The 13161-nt window shown below is 39.4% G+C and overlaps 1 protein-coding gene across 1 annotated transcript in view; it reads left to right on the top strand.

Moving 5' to 3' along the window:
• Positions 1 to 13161, top strand: part of LOC127656724 (peroxidasin homolog) — a 127086-nt gene that overhangs the window by 30882 nt on the left and 83043 nt on the right. Inside the window, exons 2-3 of the mRNA XM_052145207.1 lie at positions 5706 to 5777; positions 6298 to 6369. Of these exons, the coding sequence (XP_052001167.1) occupies positions 5706 to 5777; positions 6298 to 6369 (144 nt within the window). The remainder of the gene's footprint in view (positions 1 to 5705; positions 5778 to 6297; positions 6370 to 13161) is intronic.

The raw sequence follows: 13161 nt of genomic DNA, 5'->3' as shown, positions 1-13161 counted from the left end.
ATTGGCATGTAATTTTATCTATATATTTTTGAGGCATCGATATATTAAAATAAGCTGACATTTAAATTAGAAGCCCAATTTACGTGCTTTCAAACAGTCTGATGTTAAACACACTCGATGAGCTGCAGTGTCACAGAAGATGGTAGTCCAAAGTTATGATTACAGAATGATTACAGCGTTGCCATTGTTTAGTATACTATTCCATTACGAAAAGGCCAACTTCTGGACTATAATCATGAATAAATGTTTTTGCAGCACTCTTGATCAGTATAACAATTAAATGAAAATTGCTGAACCATTCCTCAAAAAAGGTCTATTTTATTGTACTTAACCAATATATTTGGTCTACAATTTTAATGTACTAGCTTGTTTGATTCTATTTCACCAACATCTTGGTTACACCAAAGCTCATTTAGACATCTCCAGTAAGGTGAGGTTAATGACTTCAAGCTGAGTTTGGGACCTGATATAGTAATACAAATAGTAATACAAGTGTTGCAACATGCAGTACCATATATATTTGCTTGTAGATGTCTCTGAGAGTTTTCAGGTAAATCTATTATGACTGTAGTATATAATTACGCCATAGTCAATAAGAGCAGTTTATAAATGATGAAGATGTTTGATGTCTTATCCAACAGATTTCAGTTATCTGGTTGGTGCGGAATTCCCAGCATTTGAATTTATTCGGATGGATGTTGAACTTACAGATCTGCAGTAATGTGTGGTAGAGGTAGCTGTTCTAGCATGATGTAGATGACCTCACTCCTTTTTTCAAAATATTTCCATTGCTGATCAGAAGATCCTTGTTCTTTAAATGTTGTGTCTTGGCTGAAGGAGTTTGGCAAGTGTATAAAGCATCTGTTTTATTTCATAAGTCTATAAATCTGTGCATTCTTTATTATATTACCTGATATATTGTGTGTTGCTTCAAACACTGTACAAAGTTTAACATTGGGCAAAGTAAAATGCATTTTTAATACATTCTGTCTGAAGAATGTCACTGGCTTTATTCCAAATCAATCGGTCCTCAATAAAAAAAATTCAGCTTAAAGAATGTCACTTTTCAGACTGGTATATGGCACAATCAGATTTATTTGAGTAGCTTTCCAGATTGGGTTGGTTAACTCTATGACCTAGACAGGTATTTGTGTGCTTCAAAGACAGAGCTTGTGTTCATGAGTGCTTCTGAAGTGCAGAATGGCTGTTGTCTTGGAATTCGTTGAAATTTCTAAAGAGACGGCCACTATAGGCCAGCTGGCACGTGCCCTGTTTACATAGTAATTTACTGGTTTTGGCAAGTAAATTTGATTTAAAGTCAAAGTTGATAAAGTTGATTGTATCTTAACTCTTACTTTTTTTTCTCATACTAGGGAAGTTAAATTATAATGTAGATGCAGATACTGAGCACTGGTACCTTAAACCAGATTTCAGCTACACGCAATTGGCCTATCCACACCAGATGCGACGTGACACCACGATATTAATACTCAAAAATAAGGATAATTGACAGTAAAATTTAGCAATCACAGACGAAACAGTCTGTTTATTGAACCCAACTAATTTCCTCACTGAAGCTCTGTATGGGCATTCGCTTGGCATGGCAAACCCAATGGGATAAATACACAATCACACACATACACAGGGTAAAGTTACTTTATGAATCGCATCATTCTTCAATTTTTTACGATTGTTTATGTTCACGTGGTACTTAGGGTTGCCACCCATCCTGGTACTTAGGGTTGCCACCCATCCTGGATTTTCTGGCATCATTACGTTTTTTTTTGGCCATCTGTCCTGGAAAAATAAAATTCCATTCCGGGATGCAAAATTTCCCCGAATTTCAATATTTTCCTGATGTGTGTAAAATGAGTCTGACGAGCCCTTTGGCGCATGGCCATGAATGCAGGGTAATGTTCCTTCTGCCTGTGCTCAAGAGCCGCAAACCTCAATTTAATGCTCTGTATGCAAAAACAAGATCTTATTAAGTTGATCAAATAAAATGTGAGATATTCTGTTTGGCTGTAAGTCTGTGAGTATTGTGCCTAGATGCTTGATTTAGAAGAACGAATGACACTGAATTGAACATGAATTATATGTGTTCCTAATAGGGATGTGCCCGAAGCCGTATACCTTTTTGGAAAGGCACGAATAATGACTTCTAAACGAATAATGGATTCATCCAAATAAAAAATAAAAAAGTGTACAAGGATAAAGTGTCATTTAAAATAAACATATACAAAATTACAAAGAATTTATGAATCTGTGCAGCCAATATTTCTAAAGTGTAAACCTTATGAATGAACATTGTGATTTCAAGTCAGATGGGTGTGGTCTTGACTCTGTTTGTGGTCTATGTTAATTGTGCACTGTCATGAGGAGGAGAGCGTGGCTGGGCCATGATGATGCATGGCCGGCACTGAATCAGCTGATCTGCGGGAGATCGAGATAAAGGGAAGCCGGAGGCGCCAGTTCAAGAGAGAGACGCATGTGTGCCTGTGTTTGTTTATGTTTGCTTAAGTTGAGTTTTGTATTAAAACTTTATGTTGACTGTTCAGCCGGTTCCCGCCTCCTCCTTGCCCAACCTTTACTTGTTACATGCGCGTCTGGAGCTTATCAAGTGTAACATTACAATACAAAATCATATACACTTTCCTCAATGTCTATGTTAATGTATCACACTGTTCACACGTGATCCCCATGTATTCATTTATAGCCTGAACCTGAGTGCAGTGTTCAATTCCTGACCTGAAGTGATGATTTACTTCAGAGTGTCTATCCATCTTTTAAAGTTGTCCACATTTATGTCCACATCAGTGATTATGAAAATTATCCGGTGAAGAATGTATTCCGGAAAAAAAAACACTTAATGCTCCATAAAGTTGTAAATGCTCCATAGATTTTCATCTATTAGGAATATTCCTCCTTATGTAAAATTAATAAACTGAAACATGCTACGAATTTATTTTCTTATTCTTTAAGCTGTGCTACCTCTGATAAGGTGCTATACAAATGTAACATTATTTGTATTATTATTATTATTATTATTACTGTTTCAGATTTTAATATCTGAAATACCAGGAGAAACCACAACATATTCCACAGTTAATGTAGCCTACAAATTTAGCTTCATCTGGTAATAATTATTATTATTATGAAAAGCCATAAACGAGGCATATTTTATTAATAGAAACTATAAATGTAAGAGTAACATTTAAAAATGGGCATTTCATTTAGTTTTGATGCACTTCCAGTTTAAGCCCTGCCCACACCTGGTTGTATCCGAATACAGAGACAGATGCAGGTAATTTTGTCATATGAACAGATACAAATACAGATCATGGCTTCGCTGCACACCCTGCATTTCCTAATAGGATATTCATATTAGTGGTGGACAGAAAAGGGGTTTCAGTGGTCTATTCTTAAACCAGTTTAATAAACGTTTATTAAAACATTTATTAAAATGGTAAGATTTATTGTGTGGCAACCCTAGCGGTACTCCTGTTGTTATCGGCCAAAATAAAGTTGTTTTGAACTGGCTAATGAGATGCGTGCGGCTTTAATATACTGCAATAAGAATAATTTTACACCCGTTTGTTGACTGCACTGGCCGGCACGACGTCGCAGAAATAGAAACCATTCCAAAAATAGAAAGCCCTGACGCTTGTCATGTGTTACAGCCGGTTAGGACAAAAACTATGATTTACATGGTAAATGTATGATTTACATGGATTTACACTTTTTCGTGTGCCGTTGCATCTGGTTGGGTCATGGTGTTAGACGCTTAGACTGGGTGTTTCACTGGCACTCGTAAATGCATCAAGGATATTAAATAGTCATAATGTAATTGTTAATGATCTAACATTTTAATTAAACGATTTAATGAAATTGTATTTGTATACATACTTACAGAGTTCCCACGGTCATCATTGCATATGTTGTTGACTGTACTAAAAGAGGATCACAAAGCAGTTGAAGTTCGCATGCGTCAAACATGTCTGTTTTTTCCCTCGCAGTCAAAAGTGTATACTTTGAAAGGCTGAGCACTTACCTGTGTGCAAGAGGACCCTGCACATGGAAAAAGGATTAGTATACCTGAGCCTTTACAATACAAACACTTTTAAATAAATATTGTCATATGGGATATGCATACTATTATGAGCAGTAATTTATCAACAGTTGATCAACATTCATCCAGTATTCCAGTAATCTTCTATTCTATATAAAAATAATGTTTATCCTTTTCTCTAGGTACACTGTATAAACATTCAATAATGTCTGTGCTTTATATGTGTCTTTTTTTAATGACATTTCATATTGATAATCGTGCCATTAACGATGATGGACACTTGGCTCCGTGACAATGTTTTACATGTATTAACCAAATTAAGCCTTTTATAGCCAGATAAAAAAAAAATGTATGTAGGTATTTATATATACAGTAGGGAGAGGAACATGGTGAAATACATGTTTGAGATAACTGATAGTTCCAAAAAGCAAATATCAGCAATGATTAATCTGTAAAACCGAAATATCAAGCAGTGGCCAGGGAAGCATGCCATAGGGTATAGCTGACAACAGATGTGGCTTTGCAAATGTGTTCAAAGTGCATGATAATGGGGGTTGATTGAGGCTCAGGGCAGGATCTGGGTAGGACAGTATAGTAGCTTATGAGTTAAGGCCAGAGAAATGAATTGTGATAATATTTGTTTTGGTCCTAATTATGGTTCGGAAACTCTCCAGGTTACATCCTGAGAATAACAGATTCCGATATGTATAACAATACAGCACAGCTGAAAGCATGACTTTAAATAGTTTGCTACATGTCTGACTTAACTGATGAGTCTTAGACTAAGTTTCAAACATTGCCAGAAAGGCTTTTTTAAAGCTTAAGGATCATAAAAGAAATGGATTTCAACATTCTCCGTACTATCAAAATAACTTTTTGACCTTCAGGGGCGTTAAGGATTGTATGGTATTAAAAGATCTCTACAAAAGGTATGGAGAGGCCAGACCATTTATGGCTTTAAAGGCCTTTTTTTAAACAACAGGCAGCCAATGTAAGCAGGACATTCAGCTAATATTGTGTTACAGTAATAAACAGAATCCCTCTTGAAGTTATGAATGCATGAACTAAACATTAACAGAGAACATGTTGCACAATATAGGACAAGTGGAAATAGCTTTCAAATGACAAATAGCACGACGTCCAGGCCCTTAGTTGTAGATCATGACATAATAACAGAACCATGTGTGTGGTCCAATTAATAATACATTTTATCAGAATGGGAGCATGTACAAGGAGAACAACAAAGGAAGGACCTAATGCAGAGCCTTGCGGCACTCCATACTTAAATAGTTTTTGGTTAGGCCTGTTCTCATTTACACACACAGAGTGGTTGCAATTTGACAATTTTGATCCAAACCAGGCCAGAGACTGTCCATTTATGCCAATATGATCCTTAAGTATATCCAAAAAAGAATGTTATGATGAATAGTACAGTCAACACTAACATCTATTAGCGCTAAAATTTGAAATGTGTTTAGATCTATTATTACTGAACCTTTTTTGCTTGTAAGTTATTTTCATCCACAGATCCAAGTTATGATAATTACTTTGTGTCAATGACAAAGTTGTGCACATAAAATACCATATATTTACACATGCTTTGTTTCAATCAAAATTGTTTATCTTTTGTTTTCAGAGACCTGAGGTTTAACAAAATCAAGGATTTACAACCAGGTTCCTTCAGAAGATTAAAGAATCTTAATACACTGTAAGTTTTGTTGTTTTCTATACTCTTAACTTCATGTAAAACTTTTATGAGTGTGGTGGAAATAGGTCACATTTAATACTCTGTCCTAATGTTTATGCTGACTCCAGTCCAGATGTAGGTCACATTTTCCCCCCTTTAGATCCTCTATTCTTCCTAAAGCAGGTCTACAGTCAGATCACCATATGTATCCTTTAAACTTTCAGGTCAAGCTCTGCAAGAAAAGTCAGAGATTCAAAGTAAACGGAGTGGACAAAAAACATTGTGTTAATTTAAATGTATAGATTCATTCATAATGTGTTTTCTGTGTCAGAGTTAACGTGCTGTTTGGGTTATTGAAATCATGAAAAATACAAAGTCTGAATGAATATTGATCTTATTTATATTTTGTACATAATGTTGTGTAAAACCTAATATTTTCAAGCACATAACATTTGTTTAATGTTACATAATACCGTAATGTATGTGGGGTTTTGTAAAACCCTCAGTTGTGATGTCTAATATATTTCTGTCTTTCTTTAAGCCTTATAAACAACAACCACATCAGAAGAATCCCAAGAGGAGCCTTTGAAGATTTGGAAAACCTTAAATATCTGTGAGCTTTTCTTTATCAGATTTGACTTCTGGGGAATCAGCTTGGATTATAGATTCTATAATGTTGATAGAAACTGTGGAAATGATGATACTTCTTGCACAAACACTGTCAATACTCTATATGTCGCAATACCAAAAATGTACATTCTGTTATTATCTCGCACTCATATCCTTATTTTTTTTCTTTTTCTTTCCTGGAACACAAAAGGAGATATTTTGCAGAACGTCTGAGCCACTGTTTCCTTTTATAATTAAATGAAGGGTCATTTTTTCCCCTGCAATTTCCAAAAAGCCATATGGTTGCTTTGTGTGAGGAACAGATCTAGTAGGTATTCACTGACATTTATCACCTCCATGGTAGCTTTCAAATCTCATTGATGAATGCATGTTTTCAAATATACAATATATATATATATATATATATATATATATATATATATATATATATATATATATATATATATATATATACAAATATACAATACTGTTTTTCGTGGCAGGTTTGGCAATTTCTAGGACAATAATGAATTCACTTGAGGTATGACAACAAAGCTATGCTCACACAAAGCTATTGTATGACTTCAGAAGTCTGGAATATAGAGCACAAGTCACATGGACTAGTTTTATGGTGCTTGTATTGTGTATTTTTTACTGTCTACTTTCATTGTTTTGAAAACAGCAATTTGGACATTCTGCAACGTATCTCTTTTTATGTTTCACTGAAGAAATAAAGTCTGAATTTTCATTTTTGGTCAAATACTCTTTTAAATGTACAAAATTATGGGCTGATCTATGATGATTTCATCTTAAATTTGCCATTTCACTTTATTTTATGAACCTTGAGCCAAAATGAACTATGCTCACCACATTTATGAATGATTTAGTGGTTTTTATTGCTATTGTTTGAGATGAGCACAAGAAACAAAGCTCTTAGACATGTGTGGATCTTAATTATCTGTGGTATGAAATTATCTGTCTGACGACTCTGACCCAAAAGTGCAGAGATCAGACAGAGCTGGAAGAATTTGTCTCAGGGCAGCAGACAGTGCACAGTTTCTGTCTGTGTTGGTCACGGGCCAATTAGAGAAGACGTTTTAGTTGTGGTGAGCGCTGTCTGCGTTTATATTGAAATAGAGTCTGATGTTTTAAATGTTTAACACCTGGTTTTGCACAGACAACATCTCAGCTCAGCTGGTGAGATATTACAGGAAGGGTGCAAATATGTGTGGGCAAATCTCATGAAACCTGTTAAGAACATGTCAGGGTCATATGTCTTGCCAAAAAATATGATTATTATAATTTATAAATATATCACTGTAATGAAAATCACCATTGCAAATTATGGGAATGCCCAAAAAAAATAAAAAAAAAAAAATCAGAGTTTAAGAATTTAGGTGTGAAATTAGCACACACAAAACATAATGATACTACAAATATTTTATTTTATTTAATTGTAATTTTTTTGTCTTTTTTACTTTAGGGTGAAATGTGACCTGTGCATGTTTTTGTGAGATTCGTAGACTTTAATTTTCTTGATATTTTCATTTTTGCTTGTTTTGGTTAAGTACCTGAATGTTTCAACTACCACATAGGTTTTTCCATTTCTCTTTAAACTGTATTGTATACACCACTAAAGTAATTTTTTTATATATACTGTACAGTGGTAGGGAAAAGTATGTGAACCCTTTGGAATTACCTGCATTAATGTTTAAATTTGTCTTAAAATCTGGTTTGATCATCATATGAGCAAACACCATCTGTTTTAACTAGGGCTGTCAATCGATTAAAGTTTTTAATTGAATTAATTACATGGTTTGCCGATTAATTAATAAAATTAATCGTATACATAAATATTTGCTGAGAAAGCCCCTCAAATAACAAAAAAAACGTCATGGTTATTGCTGTAACCTCCATTCACCGATGGAAGGAACGAGACGTTGTGTCTATTGTAGTGACACAAGGGGTCTCTTCTGAGAGCCTCTCGTACCTATGAACTTATACGAAAATAAGGTTATGGCGCATTGCAGTGGTAGGGATAGTGACGTGGCAAGGGGAACACAAAAAGTTACTATGACATTCCCTTTCTGTCACTCAATCGACGTTGTGTCGATTGTAGTGACACAAGGGGTCCCACTTCAAAACGGCATGCACTAACCCGTGTTACGTGACTGCTGAGCCAGGTGCAAGCAGGCTGTTGCGTGCTAGAAGTGGCTGGGTCGGCTGCACGTAACCCTCCCCAACGGCCCCAATAAAAGGTGTCATATACCGCTCTTAGTTTCCCAGTACCCATACAGGAATAGGTGACCTGACTTGTATGGGAGCCAGCCTTTTCTCTCTCTCTATGTTTCTCGTCATAGAGTTAATCCGGTCCTGCCAGTGGGGGGACCATATCGTGGAAAATATGTCACAGGGAGCTGCCTGAAGCTGGAACTATGCCTGTGGAGCCCAAGCCCAACACGGTGCACTCGACTCGTGGTGGGTCTGGCGGTGAATTTCTCCACTGAATCTGTGGCCTGAGGGATAGGGAGGAAGAGCATCCAGGAAGCGAGAGCTTGCTGGCTCACCTGGGAAAGAAGGTGCACTGGATCAGCTTGGTGAAGGGTGCAAGGTGCAAGCGGAACACCCGGTCGGTTGTTCCGTATTACCAAGTTCTACCGGCTCGGATCTGTCAAAAGACGGGATGAGACTGACTCAACCCTGAGGTTGTAGAACCTAGCAAAGGTGTTGGGTGTTGCCCAGCCCACTGCTCTGCAGATGTCTGCTAGGGAGGTGCCATAGGCCAGTGCCCACGAGGATGCCACACTTCTCGTAGAGTATGCTCGAATCCGCAATGGGGGGGGGCACGGTCTGGGTGTGATAGGCTAGGGAAATAGAGTCAACAACCCAATGAGCTAACCTCTGTTTTGAGACAGCGTTCCCTTTCCACCGTCCGCCAAAGCAGACAAAGAGCTGGTCCCTGAAGGGGGTCGTGGGAACCTTGGGCACGTAGCCCGGTTGCGGAATTTGGATGATGTGAGCATTTGCCAGACCGAACTCCAGGCAAGTGTCGCTGACGGAGAACGCTTGCAGGTCCCTGACCCTCTTGATGGAAGCGAGCACGATCAGGAGGGCCGTCTTCAAGGAGAGGGCTTTGAGCTCGACTGAATCAAGCGGCTCAAAGGGGGGTCTCTGAAGGCCTGAGAGGACCTCTGGGAGATCCCAGGAGGGGAACAGGCTTGGCCACGAAGGGTTCAATCTCCGGGTGCATCTGAAGGAACCTGATAATCAAGTCGTGCTTACCAAGGGACTTACCGCCTTCTGCGTTGTGGTAGGCTGCGATAGCAGCGACATAAATCTTCAAGGTGGAGGGGGACAGCCTCACTGGGGGAAATGTGTGCCAGCTATGTGCCAGCACTAGTACCAGAGCTGGCAGTGGGAGTTGTCTTGGGATGCAAAGAGATCTATCTGTGCCCTGCCGAAGCGGTCCCAAATCAGCTGGACCACCTGGGGGTGGAGACTCCACTCACCGCTGAGTGAGACCTGTTGCGACAGCTCATCCGCCATCATGTTGCGGTCGCCCGGGATGTGAGTGACGAGCAGCGACCTGAGTTGCGGCTGACTCCAAAGGAGGAGATGGCGGGCGATTTGTGACATGTGACGGGAGCGTTCACCACTTTGCCGATTTATGAACGCTACCGTGGCGGTGCTGTCTGAATGGATCAAGATGTGCTTGCCCCGAATCAGTGGGAGAAACCAACGCCAGGCAAGGAGTACATCAACAACTCGAGGCAGTTGATGTCCCAACACAGGCGGGGCCCCATCCAGGTGCCAGCGGCTGCGTGCCCGTAGCACACGGCACCCCAACCCAGTTGAGAGGCGTCTGTGGTGACCATGACACCTCTGGACACCTGCTGTAGGGGGACTCCTGTCCGCAGAAAACAGAGGTCTGTCCAAGGGTTGAAAGTCTGATGGCAGGAAGGGGTGATAAACACACGGTATGTCCCTCGGTGCCATGCCCATCTCAGGACTCGAGTCTGAAGCCAGTGCTGGAGCAGTCTCATATGCATCAACCCGAGCAGCACGACCGCGGCCGAGGATGCCATATGCCCCAGGAGCCTCTGGAACTGTTTGAGAGGAACCGCTGTGCCTGGCTTGAAGCGAGCGAGACTGACTGCACACGCTTGGTTGTGAGGCGTGCTGGCATTGAGACTGAGTCTAACTCCAAACCAAGAAAAGAGATGCTCTGAACCGGAGAGAGCTTGCTTTTTTCCCAGTTCACCTGAAGCCCTAAACGGCTGAGGTGCGCGAGCACCTGGTCCCTGTGGGGGCATAGTAATTCTCGAGAGTGTGCTAGGATGAGCCAGTCATCGAGGTAGTTGAGTATGCAGATGCCCACTTCCCGTAGTGGGGCAAGGGCTGACTCTGCAACCTTGGTGAAGACGCGAGGGGACAGGAACAGGTCGAAGGGGAGGACCTTGTACTGATACGCCTGGCCGTCGAACGTGAACCGTAAAAAGGGTCGGTGTTGAGGCAGAATGGAGACGTGGAAGTACGCGTCCTTCGGATCTACCGCCGCGAACCAATCTTGATGCCGAACGCAGGTTAGAATTTGCCTCTGCGTGAGCATTTTGAACGGGAGTTTGTGTAAAGTCCGGCTGAGAACTCGCAAGTCCAAGATTGGCTGCAACCCACTGCCTTTTTTGGGTACGATGAAGTAAGGGCTGTAGAAACCCTTCTTCATCTCGGCTGGACGGACAGGCTATATCGCGTCCTTGAGTAGCAGAGTGGCAATCTCTGCTCGTAAAGTGCTGGCCTTTTCACCACGCAACGGGGTGGAGCGAATACCGCTGAAACGAGGCGGGAGCCTGGCGAATTGAATCGCGTAGCCAAGTCGGATGGTCCTGGCCTGCCATCGCGACGGAATGGGAAGCGCAAGCCATGCATCTAAACTCCGTGCAAGGGGCACTAACAGGATGATCATTTTGGACGTACCGAGTGGGGCCTTGTGGCAGGGAGGAGCAGGTAATAGTGTGTCGGGAGGCTTGGGTGCTGAGAAAAAAAAACAGTCCGGGGGACATGATTTATTTCGTAATTTTTTTCAAGGTGTTTTTATATAATTCATTGCACTGAATTAACATGTTAAATAGACCGCCCTAGTTTTAACTAATAACACACAAATTATTTTATTGTTCTTGTACATACTGAATACATCATTCAAACATTCACAGTGTAGTTTGAAAAAAGTATGTGAACCCCTAGGCCAATGACATCATCAAAAGCTAATTACAGTCAGGAGTTGTCAATTACAGTCAATTGAGATTGGAGGTATGGTTTGGAGCTACTTTGACTTATAAAATAGCACTCAAACATTTTGAGTTTGCTATTCACAAGAAGCATCTGTCAACGTAGATCATGCCTTGCAAAAAAGAGATTTCAGAAGACCTACGATGAAGAATTGTTGCTTTGCATTATGCTGGAATGTGTTACATAGGTATCTTGAAGAGGTTAGATATTCATCTGTGAACAGTTTGTATATAAATGGAGATGATTTAGTACTGTGGGTACTCTCCCTAGAAGTGGCAATTCAGCCTAGATGACTCAAAGGGCACACCGCAGGATACTCAATGAGGCAAAAAAGAATCCTAGAGTGACAGCTACAGACTTGAAGGAATCATTGGAACAGGTTAACATCTCTGTTCATGAGTCTACTATACAGAAAACATTCAAACATGCATGGTGTCCATGGCAGGACACCACAGAAGGAAGCCGCTGCGTTCCAACTTTGAAAATCGCATCTCAAGATCCAGCTGTCAAGAATTTGTCCTGTATAACCGGCTCTCATTCTTTGGCTGCACTGCTTCTGTGGTTTGTTGAGGTGCGCTGACTGCCCCTTGCTGTACTTCAAGCTTGAATTGCTCCGAAGGTTGGAAAATGTATACTTTACTACAGAATTTATGTACAGGTCAGGATGCATGATATATTACATCAAATATTTTCTTATATATATATATATATATATATATATATATATATATATATATATATATATATATATATATATATAATCAATCACAATAAATCAACGTGTTAAACCGACAGCCATAATTAATGTCATTGTTAATTTCAAGTTCATGGTAGATCATAATTGATTAACAAATGTTAATGTATTCAAATTTTATTTAAATAAATTATCAGTATATGTTGGAATTATCATTAACTAATATTAATAAAAAGTTACTTTTTTCATTACAATATTGAGAGTGGGGGGTGGGGGCTGCATGCTTAGGAGTCATTAAATACAAAAACATAGGCAAAAAACATAATGGCCCTAAAAATAGGGTTTATGCAAACTATATTGCTTTTGATTTTGAGGTGAAATATGACCTGGATATGCTCTTGACAAGTTTTGGGAAATTCATCCATTACTCCTTTCATCATTCATTCCTTTCAATGTCTATTAGACTCTGTCATCATCACACATTTGTATAGCAGTTTATTAGTATATAGGGCAGTTTAATTGTCTTTTCATTTACTTATGGTTTGATCAGGTTAATAAGAAGAAGGGGAACTTGGGTTTTTGTTTATTATTTTGGCCTGGTCTGCTTCTTAAGCTTAACCCCACATTTGACTTAATTTCTTAAAATACATTTTTGTATATTTTTACTTCCATCTCAAAACACTTTTCTGTTGTGACCTGACTCTATGGGGTCGTAAAAATACACAGTTTTGCTGTCCAGTGGCCCATTCTTCAAAAAGAGAATTTCACTCTTCCTGTTGGTCACTCATTTTAAAGAGAGTGCTCCACTGTCCATTA

Source organism: Xyrauchen texanus, chromosome 16 (assembly GCF_025860055.1).
Source record: "Xyrauchen texanus isolate HMW12.3.18 chromosome 16, RBS_HiC_50CHRs, whole genome shotgun sequence".
Taxonomy (NCBI): Eukaryota; Metazoa; Chordata; class Actinopteri; order Cypriniformes; family Catostomidae; genus Xyrauchen; species Xyrauchen texanus.
This window is presented reverse-complemented; position numbering and strand designations above follow the sequence as displayed.